Raw genomic sequence first — 21,975 nt, forward strand, 5'->3', positions numbered from 1 at the left:
TCTTATATATATTTACATTCCTCTGTTTCTATCTCATTCTGTTCAAACAGCTTCTTCTCAAATAAAAACATTTGTACAAAAAGAAAAAGATCCCTCACTTTTGATCCTACAGTTCCCATATTTATCTTTCTCCCAAATTATTTCTTATTATACTCTCCCCCCAAACTCTACTTAAAACTTCACTCTCTAGAAGCTTTATACTTACTTTGTGTGCACACCTCTGGGGAATTCCATCACCTCTCCTCTTTCCCCTTTTCTTTTTTTTTTTTTAATATTTTATATAATTTTTTTTATTCATTTTAGAAAGGAGAGAGAGAGAGGAGAGAGAGAGAGAGAGAGAGAAGGGGGGAGGAGCAGGAAGCATCAACTCCCATATGTGCCTTGACCAGGCAAGCCCAGGGTTTCGAACCGGCGACCTCAGCATTTCCAGGTCGACGCTTTATCCACTGCGCCACCACAGGTCAGGCCTCTTTCCCTTTTTCAATGGCCACACGTATGGGCGCCAATTGTCACGGTCCAGCCACAAGTCTATTACGGGGTCTTGAATGGGAAAAGGTATGGAATTGTAATAAATGATAGGGACTTAAAGATATATATTTTTGGGGTTCAGGAGGATGCCACGGCAAACAGTCTCTACTGTTCCTTAGCCATAACGTCCCTGCTCCCAGAAACACATCCACTTTTATTCATAGAAAAAATGTGGTCCATCAGCAATTCAATTAAGTTTCCAAGGCAACTCAAAGACAACCCCCACCATACCGTCCAAATCTACTTTACACTAATAAGAAAGTAGCTTCTAGCCTCCTCCGGAGAACATGGGTGAGACAAATGAGAATTAGGTGTAGCTCTTTGTTAATTAGGCAAATGAGGTGGGGTTTGGGCCCAGCACCTCTGTCCAGATTGCAAAAATACCTTGTTTATTTATTCCGTCCCCAACAGAAAGATTTCCACCTTTGTAATCTCCCACCTAAATCATCTCGTGAGTGTATATGAGGCCATGGTAAGACACTGGTTTTAAAAAAGAGAGTTAACAAGCCCTTGCCCTCCAAAATGTTACTTTCCCCAATGCCTTTCAGTTTAATGGGAGGAAATTAAACTAACTCTGAAGAAGCAACTATAAAACAACCAATATTGCAAATGGTGGTACTAATTCTAAATACAGTCGATCTAGTCAACTTTTTCTCTCACTCAGCCAATGCTGAGGGAGTTAGGCTTTGCCTCTGCCTCAGAGAGCTGAGCTTTGTGGGGGAAAACACACACAGATGTGTAACTCTATATTTTAATAGGTGCCATCATAGACTTTTTTTTAATTTTTTATTTATTCATTTTAGAGAGGAGAGGGGGAGAGAGAGAGAGAGAGAAAGAGAGAGAGAGAGAGAGAGGAGAGATAGAGAGATAGAGAGAGAGAAGGGAGGAGGAGCTGGAAGAATCAACTCCCATATGTGCCTTGACCAGGCAAGCCCAGGGTTTCGAACCGGCAACCTCAAAGTTTCCAGGTCGACGCTTTATTCACTGCGCCACCACAGGTCAGGTGACTTTTTTTTTTTTTTTTTTTTAGATGAGACGAGGGAAGATAGAGAGACAGACTCCTGCGTGTGCCCCAACCAGGATCCACCCAGCAACCCCCATCTGGGGTTGCTACACTCAGCACCTGAGGTCAACTTTCGAAGCAATCGAGCCAGTGGCTTTGAGAGAAGAGAGAGAGAGAGAAGTGGGAGAGGGAAGGGAAGAGAAGCAGATGGTTACTTCTCCTGTGTGCCCTGACCAGGGATCGAACCACTGAGCCAACTGACCAGGGCCACACTTTAGAGAACTCTTTTCTGCACGGGTCCCGAGTCACTGCTAATTGTGGTAATCCCAATATGGAAGTTGCTATCATTTGGAGGTGACTTACTTTTTTCCCCCGTTCTCCTTGAAGATATAGTAGGTGGAAAAAAAACAACACTTTGCCAAAGTCCACAATTATTGGCAGAAAAAGGATAATGAATATTGATACAATACCAGAATTGCCCTTTGGACTGCATTAGTAATTTCAAACATTTTTCCTTTAAGTAGCCATGTGGTCCATTTCCAAAGGCAGGTTAAATATGTGTCCTCAGGCTTCCTATTAGGGAAAGAAAACAAGAACAACGGCACACTTCTTAGCGTTCTTTTCCCACAAGCACGCTGTCCGCCGCTCCTCCAGATGTGGACCTCTCCGCCAGGGGACTCCGTCGACAGGTGGGGAGGGGGGTGCACGCCAATTCCCCCAGGAACCCTGTCCTGCTCTTTTTGTGTCTTTTTTTTTTTTTTTTTTTTTTTTTTTTTTTTAGAGCCTCTGCATGCTAGCTGACAAATATCTCCAAAGGATGACTTAGAAATCGCAGTTTTATGAAGGGCCAACACAATGCTGGCCAAGTATGCAGGGCTGAACCCAGGGTAATATTTAGAACATCTAGAGGAATGGATAGACTCCATGTCTCAGGGCAATGCTCCAAAAATGCTCTTTCTCACCACTGGATGTTTTCATGGTGTTGGGACAAGAGAGAGCACAGGATTACGATCTAGGTAAAGAATCTAGAAGGCAGGTGTCTGTGCAGCCAACTCAGGGGACAGGGAGCCATTGCATGTATTCAAGTTAAGGAGTCTGGCTCACACCTGCATCTGTAAGGGTGATCACCACCACACGTATGCTCCCGCTGCCCCTGGGCACACACAGCTGTCTCTGATGGAGGACCTCTGGACTCATGTAGGGTCACTTCACATTTTCCCTATCATTCTGCAAAGGCAGAAAAAGTCTCCTCCTTTCTGGCAGATTCCAAATAGCGGGGAAGGTCAGGGAGACTTGGGGGAGGTCGGGGAGACTCGGGGCTGGCGACCCAGCCTCCCGCAGTTGGGTCTAATCTGCAGCCCCCATCTGTTTCAGACCATTCCCAGCGTTTATCCCAGGAGTCTGTCTGCTCCCTAAACTTCCTCACAGGTTTGCTGACCGCAACCGCTGTTGGGCCTGTCTAGTTGGAGGAGAACGACATGGTGGGGGAGGGGGGGTGTCATTTCTCTTTAAGATTTGTGGTTTAAGAAAAGTGCACTGGACATAAAGATCGTTACTTGGGAGAGACCCAACAAATCCTAGGGCAGGGTGGGGTACGAGGAGCCTCGAGAAGATTCCCTAAGGCTGATGGGATTCAGATCGGCCTGGGAGAGTTCTGTTCTCAGGATTTTATCTGGGACTTTTATCTGACCAGTGAGATCTGAAGTCCCGCTGGCAGGACAGGAGGGCAGAGGGCGGGGCCAGCCCTGCTCTGAAGCCCTGTCAATCACACGGAGGGGATAAAGAATCACTCATCACTCCAGTCAAATTTCTAAGTCCAAATTTCTAGCATACCGGAAGTTGTTCTGCTTCCCAATGGTGCACCAGGACAATCTGTGCTCAGTTGTCTGCCATTCTGGGGACCTGCTGTTTCTCAGTCCAGACTGGACTTGGGAGCCGTCATCTTGCTATGGAAACGCGCCCTCCAACCTGCCGCACTGACGGCCTAGTTTTTTCAGTGGGAGTGGCCCAGCCCGTGTCTATTCTAACTTTCTAGCGCTGCTGAGGTTAGCACTGGGCTTGGTAAAGCACGCAATGGCTCTCTCCCCATAACTGTAGGCTCAGCATTGGGGGAGGGCATATCCTTCCAGATGGGGAGTACGTTCTAGGCTGGGACTGGACCGCCCCGCGGCCCCCTGGGTGTAGTCCTGAGCAAAGCACCCATGGCACTGAGAGGGTTTGGCACCTGAGAGTGACCTCCTGGTGGAAGAAAAGGATTTTACCCCTTGTGGGTCTCCGTATGGGCTCTTCCACTTAGGGGTCCATCCGCGTGACCTTCTGGGTTACTAAGCTTCCTTCTTCGCTGCCCACGCGAGGTCTCTCCCCCGCCTCCGCCCCATGATTCCCTGTTGTGAGAGGGGTGTTGTTTCTCTAGGCAACTTCCGAAGGTGTGACTTGACTTGTGGAGGTGAAGCTAGAACTTCCTTCTGCACTGGACTTTGGGGACCACGGACATCATTTCCCCACACTCAGACTGCTCTGCTCCCCGTTCTTTGGTCTCCTCCTTTCCCCCCCCAAACTTTCCTTGCCTCTCAAAAGGAGGAGGATTGCTCACAAAGATAAGCCAGGCACAGAAATAGCCCACCTATTTGTGGTTGAAGTGCAAGCAGTTTTATTTTTACAGAGAGTTGCTGTATTTTCTCTAAATGCAAATCATTATCTGCCACAAATGAAACTCCAGCTCCATCTGCAGTCATTCCTGCCTTTGTCAGCGGTGCCAATTAGCCACAAAACAATTGGCGCTTTCTACCACCCACTCAGTCTGGAGGAAAAGAGCCCCTGTCTGTCTCTTCGGGGCTGCCCTGACCAGCCACCGCCTCGGCTGCCCCCCGCCTGGACTGGGCCCCACCTGACCACGCCAGCCTCCCCGCGGCTCACTCCTCATTCACCTTGTGACTGTTATCAATTGCCAAACTGGGCGCCTTATTCTCTGCCAGCGTGCTCAGACTTCTGTGTTCTGGAGGGAGCTGGGAAAAGCAGGGTGCGGAGGCCCTGGGTCCTGTTGACTTAAATCGTGACGTGGGAGTCTCCCTCCCCGTTGGCCACTTTGCTCAGGGTGTCACAGCCTCTGGAGGGACTAGGTGAAACGTTCATGAAATCTGGACAGCCCTGAGCTTCGGAGAAGCCGCAAACGTGGAGCAGGCGAGCGAGCCAGCCCTTCCACCCACCCCATTCTCCTCCGTGCCTCCTTCCCCGCAGGGCTGTCGCCTTCCCTGCCGGGACTTTGGTGCCCATTCAGCCAGCCCGTTCCTCCTCTCCTCGCTGAGTTCCCTGCCGCGTGTCTGGTCCCTTTGCCACCGTGGGCTCCTTCCTTTCTGCCCTGCCGTTTGCCTCCGGTGCTCCTGGGTTTCTCTTCAGTGTCTGGCTGTCCTCCGGGAATTGTCCACTTCTCCAGGAGGCCGACCCTTTCCTCCCCCGCCCCCCGGGGACATCCTTGCCAGGTAACGCAATGCTCCCGTGGCTCCCTGGGGCTGAGGTCACCTGAAGTTTTGATTTGCTGCTCGGCCCCTGCCTATCTGGGAGATGCCCTGACCCTCACGTTGTTTTGCCTGTGGCTTGACCGTCCTTAGGGGAAGTCCCCCATGTCCTTGTTCTCCACCGCCACCCCCGCAGGCCGGAGCACAGGTCAGCCCCCTGCAGGAGCAGTCTGGCTGGCCCTGGGTCTTGCTGCTATGGAAACAGTCTGAGGAAAGCTTCATATGCGGGTTCCCAAGTCCGCTTTCCCACAGAGTCTGAACTTGCCTTCTTACCCCGTTTTGATCTAATTCGTCCCAGGGGTCCGTGACTACTTTGACACAGTAAGCAGGAAGGACTGCTTTTGAGAAAGAAGGAATGGCGCCCTGAACGAGGGGCGCGAGGGGTGGGCCCTCGCCGCAGGGCTTGGCTAGTCAAACCATCAGAATTCTCCTGCGTGGCCTTTGTGCCTTTACACCAGGTCTGTGGCAGAGGGGCCCGGTATTGGGGGACAGGTCCCTGGCTGCATGTGGGCAAGAAGCTGCAGCAGCCAGGGACGGCTGCTCCCAGGATCGGTCTCCGGGCCAGGCAGGGGCCACCTGGGAATTGCCGACGGTGCCTTCGGCCCTGGAGCGGGCTGCTCTCTCCTCCGCCGCACGATCCTTACACAGGAGACTCTGAAAAGGGCTTGTAGGAGGGAAGTGGGTATTTCATTATTGAACCATGTGTCCCTCTCTGTGCAGGTTTTTACCTACATCTCAGTTCGCCATAGCTACTTTTTGCAGCCCTCTGATCAGCTCCATTTTGCGGGTGACAGAACTGAGTCTTAAAGAGCTTGTCAGGGATCACATGGTTCGTTCCAGGCTAAGTCAGGGGTCTGAGCAGCTTCCATCTCTCTGACACGTGATGTTGCTCCTCCACAGGGAATGTCCCTGGCTCATCACCCTCCTTGGCCCCGTCTGGCCCTGGTGGTTCAAGGGGGTCGACCCCCTCGCACGCTCACCAGCTTGTTCCCACTCTGAATCAGCATGAAGACTTTCACTTGAGCGTGTCACTGAATGATGCTATTTGAACACGGCTCCTGATGATAAGCGTGGGACCATCTGCTTGGCACATTTCAGCCGTGGGGGAGCGGCGCTGATTTCTTCAGAGACGGGAGACTGACGGCAGCACCCGTGGAGGAGAGGTTGGGACCGGAGACCCTGCAGGCTGGCGGGGCCGCAGGGCCCCTCCGGATGCGAAGGGACAGCCCCCTGCTGCTGCCGCTGACCCTTCCTGAGCCATGGAGCTAGTGAGTCTGCACCCCACTTTTTCGTGGTTCCGCTGCCCTTGACAGCCAGAGTGAGAGTCCCCCTCTTCGAAAGGCCATTGCCCGGGCAACACTTTCTCTGCTGCTTGTTTTCACAGCGTGTTAGACGTTCAGTGTGTGTTGGCAAAGACCTTTGTCTCGTCCTGCCTTTGTTTTGGAAAATTTGCTTCTTTGCTGGGTTAACTGTCCCCAAACATTGTTTTTCAACTTCGGGGTTGAAACTTCTGTGTTAGCTTTTTTTTTTTTTTTTTTTTTTTTTTGACTCGTTTTGGAGGGCAAACGTCTTACACATAAAGGAGTCAGGGTTTGAAAGGATTGTGACCATATTTGATTCTTCTGGGAAATCACTTGATTAGAAGCAGTTGGGCATGGCCAGAGGCAAGTTGGATCGATTTTTCTTCGCCTTTCTTTAGTGGGCACCAGCCTTAGAACTAGCTTCTGTGGCTTCTCGAGCCTGGAGCGCAGCCCTCGCGTTGCCAGGTGCCTATGAGAAAGGTATTTCCTGCTCTGTCGTGGTTTTAATGGGATTGTCTCGGCAATATTTCTCGGGCAGTGTCTGTGTGTGGGGGGGGATGGGGACAGTATAAGATGCTGTTCGATTGCTGTGTGGGCAGCAGTAAGTTGGAGGCACCAAGCTGGCCTCTAGAGCAGGGTCTCTCAGCCTTGGCACCATGACCCTTTAGAGCAGACAATTTCTTGTTGTGGGGGCTGTTCTGAGCATTGTAGGATATTTTTAGCAGCATGCCTGGCCTGGACCCACTAGATGCCAATAACCTTCTCTTCTCAATTGTGACAACCAAAATCCCCAAAGTGCCAAATGTCTCCTAGGGGACAAAATCACAGACACCCCCTGTTGAGAGCAGGGCTCTAGGGGGAACCTGCTGTACATTTGAAAAGGGAGCGAGAAGCTTCTGCCTCTCCACACAGATGGCTCAAGTGTTAGGAGGAAGGGCACAAGGTGTTTAATACCAGGACAGGTGTTCCCGCCCTGCCCATTCCCGTCAGGTCCCTTCCCTGCCACGGACATTCCACCCCACAGATGGGTTTCTGTTTGTCCAGGTCACTGCACACACACACAGGGGACGATCTGCCCTTTCCTCGGGAGCTGCACACCGGGAAGGTCCCGCCTGGGGTCAGGCCTCTCTTTCTGGTCGCCTGGGAACGAGACAAGGTTGCAGATGGCTCACCTGGAATCCTAGTTTTGTTGGCTTTTCTCTTTTTCTCCCTTCTTTCATTCCCCCCCCCCCCCCTTCATTCTTTCCTTCCTTGAGTGATGTGCTAGACTGGGAATCCAAGACCATGGGTGGGCGGTGGCTAGCTAACCAGGAACATGGAAAGAGACGTTTGCTTCTTAGATTCCAAGAGAAAACTTCGGCAAGCATAAATGTATAGCATGTAAGACTCTCTGCCTTCTCCCCAAATAAAGCTGAGCCCCCACCCCACAGCCCTGTCTGCTTTGACCCGCCTTGCTTTTCTATCGGCTCCACTGTTCATCTGTCCCTCTCACGTGTGTCCACCAGCATTGTCCACAGACTGGCCAGGACCTGGGCTCTGCGAAGCTCACCTCCTTAAGCGTCTCGTAGGGAAAGCCCCGTGCTTGTCCTCCCTGCTGGCTGATTCCTTGACTCAGTTTGGCACTTCCGTGAGACTCGTATGGGCTAAGTGCTTTTCATCCTCTGGCTCCTCTTACCCCCCAGCCCTGTAGAGACACGTTAGACTGGCAACTAAGTGAAAGGAGCCGAGGTCAGAGGGGCTGAGCTGCTTTGCTCGGGATGTACATCTAGGGGTCATTTGATGGACAGAGTGGCTTTGAGACAGAGCAGCCTTCGGCCCAGGCTGAATAACCGTCCCCTCTGCAGTGTGGCTGGAGCAACGTCAAACCTCTCCATTCAAGCGTCTCCTGCATTCAGGTGTCAGATTGCCCGGGATTCCCTTGATTTTTGCAGGGCGGGGCGTGGGTGTCAAGCGTACCCTCTGCTGCAGTCAGCCTGCCTCGCCGTGGCCTGTGTGCAGTGTTGGAGCCCGAGCAGGTCAGAAGCTTGCACGTGGGCACAGACCAGCTGGGGAGAAGGCGGTGCTGAGGACACGGCAGGGCAGAGCGCGTCGGCATGGCGGATGCAGGGACCTGCCTCCAGGTCCAGAGCTTCTGCGGGGCGAGGAGGGTGTCCTAGGGCAGGGGCTTCTAAATACCCTTCTTTATGAAGAGGAACCAGGGCGCCTTGGAGAAATGGCTGATTCTAGGGATTGGTGCAGGAAGCACATAGATGAATAGTGCCTGGGAAAATGTCCAGAAGCAGCTGGTATATAATAAGTTGGAGATTATTAAAAACAAATTATGGTATAGCCAAATAGTGACTATTAAAGTCATGGGTTTTTTGTTTTGTTTTGTTTTTAAGTGAGAGGAGGGAAGATAGACCCCTGCATGCACCCTGACCGTGATCCATTCGATAGCCCCCATCTGGGGCCTATGCTCGAATCAACTGAGCTATTTTTTGCACCTGATGCTGATGCTCAGACCAATGAGCTGTCCTCAGTGCCCAGGGCCAGCGCTCAAACCTACTGAGCACTGGCTGCAGGAGAGGAAGAGAAAGAGAAAGGGGAGAGGGAGGGAAAGAGAAGCAGATGGTTATTTCTCAGGTGTGCCCTGACCAGGGATTGAACCTGCGATACCCACATACCAGGCCAATGCTCTATCCACTGAGCCAACCTGCCAGGGGAAGTCATGTTTTTAAAGTATATGCTCACAAATGATAAGCTTACAACAAGCTCTTGAATGAAAAAAGCAGATGCCAAAACAGATGATAAAAAATGCTTGCCTCTGGAAACACGTGCATCTGACAGCTCACTGTACGGTCTGCGCAATCATAGCACAAAATGGGGCTGTTCTTACTGCTGTTTTCTAATTGTGAAACGACATGTGTTTGTTGAAGAAGATTCAGAAAACTTTCACAAAGAAATCACACATGAAACTCTATTTAACATTTAGGATATTTCCTTTAAGTCTTTTGAGCAGTGGTTTCATGTGTGATTTTTTTTGTGGAAAATTTTTAATTCTTTAATAAACACATATTGGGTTTTTTGTTTGTTTGTTTGTTTGTTTATAAGGGGGGGAGATAGTGAGGCAGACTCCTGTATATGCCCCAACTGGGATCCACCTGGCAACTCCATCTAGGTCTGATGCTCGGATAGTAAGCTAGTTTTAGTGCCTGAGGCTGATGTGCTCCAAGAGAGCTATCCTCAGTGCCCTGGGCCATGCTCGAACCAGTCAAGCCACTGGCAGCAGGAAGGTTGAGAGAGAGTAGGGAGGGGGGGGAGAAACAGATAAGGTAAGGTAAGGTAAGGTCTTAAAATAGGATGAGGCCCCAGGGCAGAGTGCAAGGGTCGCTTTTTCTGTGCCCTGACCAGGGGTCAACCCCAGGATGTCCATATGCCGAGCCAGTGCTCTATCCACTGTGCCACAGGCCAGGGCCGGACACTCATTGTTTTACAATTAGAAAGTAGAGCAATAATAATTGTGTTACGGTTGTGCAGACTGTACAGTGAGCCTGCTGGGTGCATGTGTTTCCAGAACCAAGGCTGGAGTTCAGCAGGGCCATGTAATCAGTACACAGCAGAACTGGAGCACGGAGAGCACAACGTGACCCCGACCCTACCTTGGCCAAGGCACAGTTAGAAATGAAACAAGTCTTTGGGGAAAAAGAAATCCCCCGTAACCTCAGGGAATATGATGCCTCCCATTCCTTAAGGAGGAAGCATTAGAAGCACACGGGATTGAGATCGGAAAACATGCCACAGAGAGGCTAAAAAAGGTAAGGTCTTAAAAATAGGATGAGGCCCCGGGGCAGAGTGCGAGGGCGCAGGAGCGTTGGCCTCCCTCCCAGTGTCTCCGGCGTCCGTTTAGTGGTCTGTGGGGACCAGGGGCACCAGATGTGGTGAAGGATGAGCGGGAGGCCCTGTGCAGTGTGTGGCCCAGTGGCTCTGAACTTGGCCTGCTTCTCAGTCCTTAGCTTTTCCTCTAGGAAGTGGGGATGAGAACACCTTCCTTGGGGACAGGAACACCTTCCTTATCAGCCTGCCCAGGCAGGCTGGATTTGCAGAGCTGGCATGGGGAGAGATGGCTGAACTTGAAAGTCCTGCCCAGTGGCCTTCTCAGACCCCAACGAGCTGCTTCCTCCCCAGGGATTCTGCTCGGAGGGACGAGAGGACAGGAAGGTGCTTCAAGGACGCTGTCAGGAGTCCTTAGCCGTCGCGGTGCCACTACCAACTCGGCTTCCTGTCCTCTGCCCCCATTTGACGTGTCCACGGCATGTTGCAGTGTGACTGACCATGTCAGGGACATGGGGGCTGGTAGGATGAGCTGTCCTTCCACCTCGGACCGTCCCTGTCAGGTAATGCGCATCGCTGCGGAAACGACGGCTGTCTAATGGGAGCCGTTCGGAACCGTGATGTACGTGTCTGGACAGAGAGCTCACGGTACAGAACCGGGTTTCCAGGAAGACCAGCCCCACAGCATCCTTTCTGGAGCATGTTGGCTTCCTCTCATGTTCAGGAGAACCCACGGAGTGCCCCTCTCATCTTCAGGGGAACCCACGGAGTGCCCCTCTCATCTTCAGGAGAACCCACGGAGTGCCCCTCTCATCTTCAGGGGAACCCACGGAGTGCCCCTCTCATCTTCAGGGGAACCCACGGAGTGCCCCTCTCATGTTCAGGGGAACCCACGGAGTGCCCCTCTCATATTCAGGAGAACCCACGGAGTGCCCCACTCATGTTCAGGAGAACCCACGGAGTGCCCCTCTCATCTTCAGGGGAACCCACGGAGTGCCCCTCTCATCTTCAGGGGAACCCACGGAGTGCCCCTCTCATGTTCAGGGGAACCCACGGAGTGCCCCTCTCATGTTCAGGGGAACCCACGGAGTGCCCCTCTCATGTTCAGGGGAACCCACGGAGTGCCCCTCTCATGTTCAGGGGAACCCACGGAGTGCCCCTCTCATGTTCAGGGGAACCCACGGAGTGCCCCTCTCATGTTCAGGGGAACCCACGGAGTGCCCCTCTCATGTTCAGGGGAACCCACGGAGTGCCCCTCTCATGTTCAGGGGAACCCACGGAGTGCCCCTCTCATGTTCAGGGGAACCCACGGAGTGCCCCTCTCATGTTCAGGGGAACCCACGGAGTGCCCCTCTCATGTTCAGGGGAACCCACGGAGTGCCCCTCTCATGTTCAGGGGAACCCACGGAGTGCCCCTCTCATCTTCAGGGAACCCACGGAGTGCCCCTCTCATCTTCAGGGGAACCCACGGAGTGCCCCTGTCATCTTCAGGGGAACTCACGGAGTGCCCCTCTCATGTTCAGGGGAACCCACGGAGTGCCCCTGTCATCTTCAGGGGAACTCACGGAGTGCCCCTCTCATCTTCAGGAGAACCCACGGAGTGCCCCTCTCATGTTCAGGGGAACCCACGGAGTGCCCCTGTCATCTTCAGGGGAACTCACGGAGTGCCCCTCTCATCTTCAGGGGAACCCACGGAGTGCCCCTCTCATCTTCAGGGGAACCCACGGAGTGCCCCTCTCATGTTCAGGGGAACCCACGGAGTGCCCCTGTCATCTTCAGGGGAACCCACGGAGTGCCCCTCTCATGTTCAGGGGAACCCACGGAGTGCCCCTCTCATCTTCAGGAGAACCCACGGAGTGCCCCTCTCATGTTCAGGGGAACCCACGGAGTGCCCCTCTCATCTTCAGGGGAACCCACGGAGTGCCCCTCTCATCTTCAGGAGAACTCACGGAGTGCCGGAGTGCCGAGCCAAAACGAGGTTCTTCTGAACGGGAATGTTTGGTCAGCTAGGATCGATTACCTTCTGGTTCTCCTACCCTCCCCAGGATCAACATCCTAGTCACCCTCCAACAGGAATGGATATCATATTTCCCCATGTATTAAGACACTACCCTGTATAAAACACACCTTAATTCTGGGGCCCGAAATTTGAAAAAAAAAATGTCTTACATAAAGTGACTGAACTCAAGTTTTATTCATCATGAAATTCATACAACTCCTCATCACTGTCAGAACTCCCATCCATGAGCTTGTCCTCATCTGTGTCTAATGACGAATCACTGTCTTCAACAATGAGTGTAAAAACAAGTGCAAGAAAGCAGGAAATGCAAGTAAAAAGAACTACAACCACTGTGTAAGATGCACTCAGTTTTTAGACCCCAAAATTTTCGGAAAAAGGGGCATCTTATACATGGGGAAATACGGTAATAAGCAACCTGCCTGGAGGAGAGGGTTTGGGGGATGCTGAGCAGGTGTGACCAGCCCTGTTCAGGGCACTTCTGGCCCTCTGTTAGTCCCCCTGGGGGACTGGAGCTCAGTTGGTCTGCTAAGACCAGGAATGTGACTTTTAACAATGTGTTCATTTAAATAGAATGCCCCTACAACAAAACAGTTTGGGGAGTTATGAGTTTTGAGTGAGATTAATTTTAATGGGATTTTTATCTGCTTTCCAATCACATCATGATCGAAATCTGCCTGAGATGTGATTTCATGAGTTAGAAACTTTTAAATTAACCTGAGCTTGAGACAGTGCCTTCTTAGGGCTGCAGGGTGGGCTTCCGGTCCTGGAAGCATTCGGTAAGCATGTATTGAATGCCAACACCAAGTGCTGAGGGTCCAGATGTGAATAAGACCAAGTCGGAGTTTGCTGTTCAGTGGGGGAGGTATTGTTTTCATTCTCTGAGAAGGAATGTGGTGGCTATGGGGGTCAGTGATGATAGCACCAGAGTAGGCCCAGGGAGTCCGGGGAAGGGAAGGGATGGCAGTGTGACAGGCTGGGAAGGGGGGACTGACCCTGCAGGCAACGAGGAGACAGGAGACATGTCACGTCTAGGCCAGAGACGGAGGAGTAGAAGAGGAGCTGTGGGCCGGGTCACTTCTGCGTCTGAAATCCCGGTCAGGCCGATGCCCCGTGACGAATCATGTTCTGAAGATCTCATCTGTGTGTCCGTGACTTTCTTTTATTAAGTTGCGGCTTATTTAAAAAAAAAAAAAATCAAATCAGCCCTGGCCGGTTGGCTCAGTGGTAGAGCATCGGCCTGGCGTGCAGAAGTCCCGGGTTCGATTCCCGGCCAGGGCACACAGGAGAAGCGCCCATCTGCTTCTCCACCCCTCCCCCTCTCCTTCCTCTCTGTCTCTCTCTTCCCCTCCCGCAGCCGAGGCTCCATTGGAGCAAAGATGGCCTGAGCGCTGGGGATGGCTCCTTGGCCTCTGCCCCAGGCGCTAGAGTGGCTCTGGTCGCAACAGAGCGACACCCCGGAGGGGCAGAGCATCGCCCCCTGGTGGCAGAGCGTCGCCCCCTGGTGGGCGTGCCGGGTGGATCCCGGTCGGGTGCATGCGGGAGTCTGTCTGACTGTCTCTCCCCATTTCCAGCTTCGGAAAAATACAAAAAAAAAAAAAAAAAATCACTCCTTGAGAGCAGGACGTACAGAGATGAGCACAGCGGAACCTGCCCTTGTCCGTGTCTTCCTGCTGGTCTCTTCCCTCTCGATACCTCCCGGACCGAGTTCCTGGTTCTCCCACCATCCCCGTCGCTGTCCCCAGTCCTGGTCCCAGTCATTGGTAGCTCATCTACACGGCCTCCTCGGATGGGAAGCTTGGTCCACTGATCCTCCCTGTCCCTTCACACCCTCACGGTCACTGGGGCCTGACCAGTCCTCTCTGAAATGTCTCTGGAATCCATTCTCTCCTTCTGCCATCGTCCTAGCTGTGTGTCTCCCGAGGACTTTTGCAACACGCCCTCCTGGCTTTGTTTCTCTGCCCATTGTCTCCTTCCATAGCCGGCCTTTAGACTATGACCAGGGTGAACTTGCTCAGATGCAGTTTAGGTCATATCACAGTCCTAGAAGGAAACCTTTAATAGCTCCCCTGGATGAATAGTAGTGGTTTTCAAACTACGGCCCGCGACCCACCTGCATCAGAATCCCCCTGGGCTATGAAAATGCAGATTCCAGGACCCCACTCCAGGCTTTCTGAAACAGTGGTGCCGTGGAATTTGCATTTTTAATAAGCAGCCCTGGGTAGATGTAAGCACTCAAGTTGGATAAGCACAGCCTGTAGAAGAAGCTTGACTGAAGGATCATTCATAACGAGGCTTTGCTTTCTGGCACACCTCAGTCCCGGTGAGCAGTTCCTTATCGTACCTCCACCCCGTTCACGGACTCCTCAAACCCCGCCACTGTGCTACCCGTGCTTAGAGCCGTGCCTGGCAGGAAGTTGGCCCTGAATAGATGTTCAGTGGGTGAATCAGGGGCACCTGGCTGTCTCACTTACAAACTTCTAACAGAGCCTGGTCTCTGGAGCAGGTCTTTGGTCAACCCTGTCCTAGTCCTGTGGATTCTGGCCCTGGTGGGGGGCTTCTGAGGGTATTGGAGTCTATGTCTTCTGTCTATGAAATGAAAGAAGAGTCTGCCCCAGGGAGGGTAATCTCCAGCATTCCCTCAGAACAACTGAGGGCAGTGTTAGTGGGGAGGGGGGCCGGGACAGGGGAGGCAGGCACCTCTCTGGGCCTCTGGGTCACACCCCTGGGGAGGTATGTGTCCTCCGCAGCCTGCCTGCTAGTCCAGATCTCAGGCACGGCTGTGCTGAAATCGGAGCTTGGAGCCCTTCCAATGTGGGGGCTCTGCGAACGCCACCCCAGAAATGTCTGATATTGTTAATGACCTTCCAGCTCCAAGTATCCCATCGACACCCCGTTCTGGGCAAACGGCAGGCACTTGCTAATTCGCAATATTGTTTTTGATCAACTTCCTAGAGGTTAATTATATGCACACATAGGGGCCCTGGTCTGCAAGGGCAATGTTCAGAAAAGCAAAGAACAATATTTTAGCACCCTTGCCCACAACAGAATCTAAAAAAGAAAAAAAAAAAGCCAAGGACAAGTTCGAGCAGCACCAAGGAGAGGCTCTCCACTGGCCACTTCCCTTTTCCTTTCTCCGGGGTGCGAGCGGCATGGATGTGTATTTGTCGTGCAAGAGGAAAGGGGGAAACAGTGGAAATATTTATTTTGCAATTTGGAGAGTGTGAGGGAAAGTCTCAGAGCATCTTAGCTTTGCAGTAAAAAAAGCTTGAGCATTTTTATCGGTCTCAGGTTAGTGCTTGTGCAATGTCTGTCAGTGGCGCACTCCGGTGTGGTCCGGCCTGTGGGACAGGGGGACGTGAATGCACCCTGGGGCGGCTCACCGTCTGTCCCAGCGTTGGTTTGCGCAGCTCACCTCGCCTGAGTGGCTGCCCAGTTTTGTCACAGAACTGAGACTGCATATCATCAATGCCTTCTAATCGCTCACGCTTTCAAAAATGTGAGTACACTATGGAGCGTGATTTTTGCGAGCAATTCCCTCTCATTAACCTATTGCTAATGGCACCTTATGCCTTAGAAAGGCGACAGCAATATTGCCCAGACGTGTGTTTTGTGCTCACATTTCAGTGGGGTTAACGTGGTTCCTCCAGCCCAGTGGTGTTTTCCAAACACCCCCAGAAAGCTCGGGCCAGCCTGGAAACGGACACCAAGATCCCAAACCCCTTGCTTTGCCAGACCCCTTGGACACTGAGCCACAAGTAAATAATCATGCAGAATAAAAGACTACTGGGGGATCAAAAACAGTTATGAAGTCAGTTCTCTCTCTCAGTGAAATGTCTTAATTTTATCATCATTAGAAAGAAATGTACAGTCTATGAAACAATTTTTGTAACAGAGGTTACATATATGTTATCTTTTGCATGATCATAACCTTTGTATGATTATAACATGACGACTGTGACCGGTAGCTGAAATTCTACCTTTTACTCTAATTCATCACCTTTTTCTTTCTTTAACTTGTTTATAGAAAACGATCTGAAGAGCCGCAGTCTGAGGCCTCCTCATGGATGAGTCAAACGTGACGTCGTTTGTGGCTGAGGGGCCCACGAACGCCTCGGCCAGCAGGAACGCCTCCACCAGGGACCCGCCCCAGGCGGTCCCCGCTGTGCACTGGGTCATTATGGGCATCTCCCCCCTGGGCTTTGTTGAAAATGGAATTCTGCTCTGGTTCCTGTGCTTTCGGATGAGAAGAAACCCCTTCACGGTCTACATCACCCACTTGTCGATTGCGGACATCTCGTTGCTCTTTTGTATTTTTATTCTGACCGTCGACTACGCTTTAGATTATGAGCTCTCTTCTGGTTATTACTACACCATTGTCACACTGTCGGTGACCTTCCTGTTTGGCTACAACACGGGCCTCTATCTGCTGACGGCCATCAGCGTGGAGAGGTGCCTGTCCGTCCTGTACCCCATCTGGTACCGATGTCATCGCCCCAAGCACCAGTCGGCGTGCGTCTGTGCCCTTCTGTGGGCGCTCTCTTGCTTAGTGACCACCATGGAATATGTCATGTGCATTGACAGCGAAGGGCAGAGTCACTCTCGAAGCAACTGCCGGGCGGTGATCATCTTCATCGCCATTCTGAGCTTCCTGGTTTTCACTCCGCTCATGGTGGTATCCAGCGCCATCCTGGTGGTCAAGATCCGAAAGAACACGTGGACGTCCCATTCCTCGAAGCTGTACCTGGTCATCACGGTCACCATCGTCATCTTCCTCATCTTCGCCATGCCCATGAGACTCCTGTACCTGCTGTACTATGAGTATTGGTCCACGTCCCGGAACCTTCACCACGTCTCCCTTCTCTTCTCCACCCTCAACAGCAGCGCCAACCCCTTCATCTACTTCTTTGTGGGCAGCAGTCGAAAGAACCGGTTCAAGGAGTCCTTAAAGGTGGTTCTGACCCGGGCTTTCAAAGATGAGATGCAGCCCAGGCGCCAGGAGGGCAATGGCAATGCCACCACTGTTGAGACCGTCGTCTGAGGACGAAAATGATGGGACACAGGTCATTGACACTCTGTGCTTGAGCTACAACTTAAGTATCTCCTATATGACACAGACGGACACCCCTTCCCATAGGCACGAGATATGAATTAACCATGAGATTGTATTCTTGTATCGGATCTTCAGGAAATACCTACACACGAACCTCAAGCATTTCTGTACCTATCAAAAACGAAAACAAAAACAAAAAACAACTCTTTCTGTTCCTCCTCAGCTCTCCCGGCAGCACTTCCTCAAGAACAATAAACATGATTCTCGCGGGAAGGTTTGCAGACACGTAGAGAAGGGAACAGAACATTTGTTGGAAGTTGAGGAGGTGGAGCGACGTAGTGGGAAGAACGTGGGTTTTGCAGTCAGGTGGACCCTGCCATTTGCTGCCTGTGTGACCATAGGCAAGTGGTCTGCCCTGTTGGAGCCCCATTTTCTCATGTATAAAACGTTCAAAGGGGAGTTTTTACCTCCCAGGCTTGTGGTGAGAATGAAATGGGAAGAGAAGAGGTGCAAAGCGCTTGGCCCATTGTCAGCGTCCAATAAACGTCAGTCTGCCCTCACTGCTTGTGGTGGAAGGAGAATGTTACCTTCTGTCCCGTGAGGCACACACCTGGCTCTGTCACGTACCAATGTCATAACATGTTCTCAAGAGTTGACCGAGGACCAATGACGGTCTCCTCTCTGCTCTTGAAAACTCCTGCAGGTGTGACACCATCCCCACAGCCACCGGTTAGAGCATCACATCAGGTTGTGAACGAAAACACTGGCCCCCAGGCGAGGGGCTGCTCGTGGCTTCCCTTCTCTCCACAGGAATGCTCGATGTCATGAAAGTCTGTTATGACGTGCTTTGCTCGACATCAGTTTTCACGAGTGGAAGGAACTTAATGCCACGTTCCTGAGGGGCCTGTGCTTCCGGGGCCCCTCCACCCCCCACAAAGAGGTGGGTTATTCACTTATAGCCACGGAGTTCTCGCCTACAGCCAGGTGCCCGCTTCTGCGCCTCTGGGCCTCCTCTCCTCCTGAGCACGCGTTTCTGTGTCATTCCCAGCAGGAGGCTCGGCAGCAGGGGCTGGTGACAGCGTGGTCACATCTCGGAGGGAACTTTTGCAGGACTTCCTCAGCATCTTACTGCTCTGGGCCACTGGCCTGCGGTGGCTCGTGTCTGTGTCTTGGGCAGCAGGTCCGAGGTGTCAGCTGGGGGACTCATCATGGCCTATAGACTGCATCACTACGTTCGTGTCATTCTGCCTCTTCCGGGCGCCCCCTGGAAATGGCAATGCTTCTTGTGGCTCTGTGGGGACAGACCTGTTCATGCCCATTAGTATTTATTTTAACTGTTTGTCTCCGAAGGGTCAGAGAAATTGTGATGAAACAGTTCTCTGTGGCCACCTGTTTCTTCTCCATCGAAAGAAACAGTCTCCCATGAGCATGGGGGGCAGCCTCACCCGCGGAGATGTGCCAGTCTCTTGGATGCAGGCAGCTTTTCAGTGGGTGATGACATCTGATTCAGAAACAAGACAGCTTGCTTTCAGGAGCCCCAGATAAGGGTGGAGTGATGACATTTGGAATGGTCTTGTTTTTGATTGAAAACAAGATTTTCTTCCCTGGGAATGAAGAATATCGCAGCGGCTGTCCTCTGCTTACCACCACGACCCAGACGCCGTGCTGGCCTCTTGGACACTGAGTGCGAGATCAGCCTCATCTTGTCTCAAAGGGACCCTGGTGTCAGAGAGGAATTAAAGACTCTTAGAAACAAGGTGTTTCACCCAAGGAAAATACGGTGAACTAATGGGAAGCCCCCCCATCAACTGCCTTTCTGCAGATAAAGTGGTGAAATTGAATGCGTTAATGAATATAAAAATTCTTCTAACCTTTTAAAGAGTCATGAGTTGCAGAGAGGAAGGGTTCAGTGCTTGGCAGTGTGGTTAGGACACATTTCTCTCTAAATACTTTACCTAAATTCATCCCCCAAAGTATAAAGTAAAAAACGAAAACAGGAAGGTTCAAGTAAATATGCCCACGTGGAGAGTAGACAAGACGGTTTATACCCATTGAGAATTTAGACACTCTGCCTGAGTCATCCTAGGTTAGGGGGCGCCATTTCTGAGAATTCCCTGGGCCTGGGGAGGAGCTTGTTCAGCCGCAAGGCCTGTGTTTTGATGAAGGGGAGGGGTCTGTAGCATTCAGCCTACAAATATTTGTGGCTGGCTTCTCTGCCAAGCTCCATGAGGTGAGCAAGGGCTGAAGGAGCAGGTGGGAGCGGCTGGAGTCTGGGCGAGGGGGGAAAACGTAGAAGCCTCTACCGCCCCATGCTGCACGTAAATCCACGTCAGGAGAATGTAATACGCAAAGTTGTGTGGCCAGCAAGAGGGAGGTGACTCCCATCTTTTGTAGTAAATTAAAAAAGGAATGTTTCACGGAGGGGCTCTTTGATTGCTTGAAGGCAGGTAGGGTATCAAAAGGCTAAAGAGGGAGGGGGTTCCAAGCAGAGGACAGGCCTGAGTGAAGTCAGGGACAGGTCAACATGGGAGAAGCAAGGCCAGCCACTGTCACGCCCATGGGCTGGCTGCAGAAGAGGCCCTTGGAGACCCACGTGGTCCTGCTCCCCACCCTGTCCTCTTTCTTTGTTGCTGCCGTCTCTGGCCTCCTGGCCCCACGTTCTTCACGTTTTTTGAAATCTGGCTCCCCGGCCTTCTGCCCACTATCACTATCGTCCAGCCTGCCATGGTGGCCACCCGAATTTCTTATCTCCACAAGCCCCGCGCTGGCCTCCATCTCTGCGCCAGCTCTGCTGACCCTGAGAGTTCCCCCTCTCTCAGCCACACACTGAGCCTCATTGCAACTCAGACCAACTCGACTTCTGAACACGCGAGCCCCGCAGTCCACTGCCCGGCGTGGCCTCCTGTCCTTTCCGTCACTTGCCTTTTCACTCCCGCTGCCCAGGGATCTCGCCACCACTGAGACTCTGGCCCCTGGCTGTGGAAGTTGCGACCTCTCGGAGTCTCTTCTGCATCATCTCTGTTGCCGTGCGGTCAGACCTCTGGTGTCCCGGTCCAGTCCCTGTCACTGCTCCCTGCTTCTCTCGCCCCATGGCCCTCCCGTCCTGCCCTTCTCCTCGGGTTGCCTCCGGCCCCAGCCCGGCTTCCGAGCGGTGCAGAGACCCCTCACGGCAGTCAGCGAGGGCTCCTGCAGAGTCCCGGGCCTCGCATGCTGGTCCCTCGTCACGCCTGCCCTGGGCAGCCCTTCCAAACTCCTTCTCTGTCCTTGACCTCTGTGTGGCACCTTTTCCCCTCACTGTCCTTATCTCGCAATAGCTTCCTTCGTAGGTCACTGAATAAATAAGAATCAAGACCACTCGGTAACAACTCTCGGATCCTGTCTGCTACCCGGCCAGCACTGCTCCTCCCCTGCTTTCTCCTGTCTGGGGGTCCTGTCCTCTGGCCACTGGCCTCCCGGATGATAACAAGTCCTGCCCGTGGGCTACAAGGCACCACTGCCCAGCCCCGCCTGACTTTCAGCCCCTGTGACCCTTCTCCAGGGTTGGTGTGGCCCCTCCTCCAGCTGCCCCTGTCCTTCTGCCCTTCTTTGTACATGGCAGTACGCCCGACTTCTGAGAGTTCAGCTTTGGTGCTCCTTCTACTTGGAATGGCTTCCCTGGGTTTCTGCTCCCCTGCCCTCTTTCTTCCCTCAGGCTTCTTGGCTAGATGTCACCTTGGCAGGGAGGCTGCCAGGCTGTCGCTGCCCCCTCTCCCCAGCCAGCACCCCCTCAGCCAGGACCCCCCCAGCCAGCACCGCAGCCAGCACCCCCCAGCCAGCACCCCCCCAGCCAGCACCCCCTCAGCCAGGACCCCCCCAGCCAGCACCCCCTCAGCCAGGACCCCCCCAGCCAGCACCCCAGCCAGCAACCCCCCAGCCAGCACCCCAGCCAGCACCCCCCAGCCAGCACCCCCCCAGCCAGCACCCCAGCCAGCACCCCCCAGCCAGCACCCCAGCCAGCACCCCCCCAGCCAACACCCCCCCAGCCAGCACCCCCCAGCCAGCACCCCCCAGCCAGCACCCCAGCCAGCACCCCCCCAGCCAGCACCCCAGCCAGCACCCCCCCAGCCAACACCCCCCCCAGCCAGCACCCCCCCAGCCAACACCCCCCCAGCCAGCACCCCCCCAGCCAGCACCCCAGCCAGCAACCCCTAGCCAGCACCCCAGCCAGCACACCCCCAGCCAGCACCCCCTAGCCAGCACCCCCCCAGCCAGCACCCCTCCAGCCAGCACCCCCCATCCAGCACCCCCCCAGCCAGCACCCCCCCAGCCAGCACCCCCCAGCCAACACCCCCCCAGCCAGCAACCCCTAGCCAGCACCCCAGCCAGCACCCCCAGCCAGCACCCCGGTTTCTCCTCAGCGCTTATCACCACCCTCGAGCTGTACATGGGTCTGCTGGCTGTTCATTCCGGAGGACAAGCGCCTGCAGGGCAGGGACTGTGTCCTGCCCTGGCCGTGGCCCCAGCCCCTTATTGGCCGTGGTGGTGGGAGCCCTGCGTGCACAGGCTCAAACTGCTCCGTTTTAACACAAACGACAAAAACAAAAGCCATTCCCTATAGCCCCGTTCAGCCCCTCTTCGTCTGCCCTGCCATCACAGATGCCCTTCCAGAAGGGCCCCCACACCCACTGTCCACACTGTCCCTTCCAAGTCCCCCCTCCACACTCGGCTGCTAAACGGTGACCCTCCCACCACATAGAAATCTGCTCAGT

At 53.2% G+C, this 21,975-nt stretch overlaps 2 protein-coding genes across 2 annotated transcripts; both read left to right on the forward strand.

The window, feature by feature from the left end:
* Positions 1–16,237: 16,237 nt before the first annotated feature.
* On the forward strand, positions 16,238–17,215 carry MAS1 (MAS1 proto-oncogene, G protein-coupled receptor). Its single transcript, XM_066248471.1, has one exon. It carries the CDS (start codon positions 16,238–16,240, stop codon positions 17,213–17,215), a length of 978 nt encoding a protein of 325 aa, XP_066104568.1.
* A 2,237-nt stretch (positions 17,216–19,452) lies between these two features.
* LOC136316078 (uncharacterized) lies at positions 19,453–21,418 on the forward strand. The gene is made up of 3 exons (XM_066247814.1): positions 19,453–19,457; positions 20,766–20,824; positions 20,919–21,418. Exons 1-3 carry the CDS (start codon positions 19,453–19,455, stop codon positions 21,416–21,418), a joined length of 564 nt encoding a protein of 187 aa, XP_066103911.1.
* The last annotated feature ends 557 nt before the right edge of the window (positions 21,419–21,975 follow it).

Source organism: Saccopteryx bilineata, chromosome 12, assembly GCF_036850765.1.
Source record: "Saccopteryx bilineata isolate mSacBil1 chromosome 12, mSacBil1_pri_phased_curated, whole genome shotgun sequence".
NCBI classification, from domain to species: domain Eukaryota; kingdom Metazoa; phylum Chordata; class Mammalia; order Chiroptera; family Emballonuridae; genus Saccopteryx; species Saccopteryx bilineata.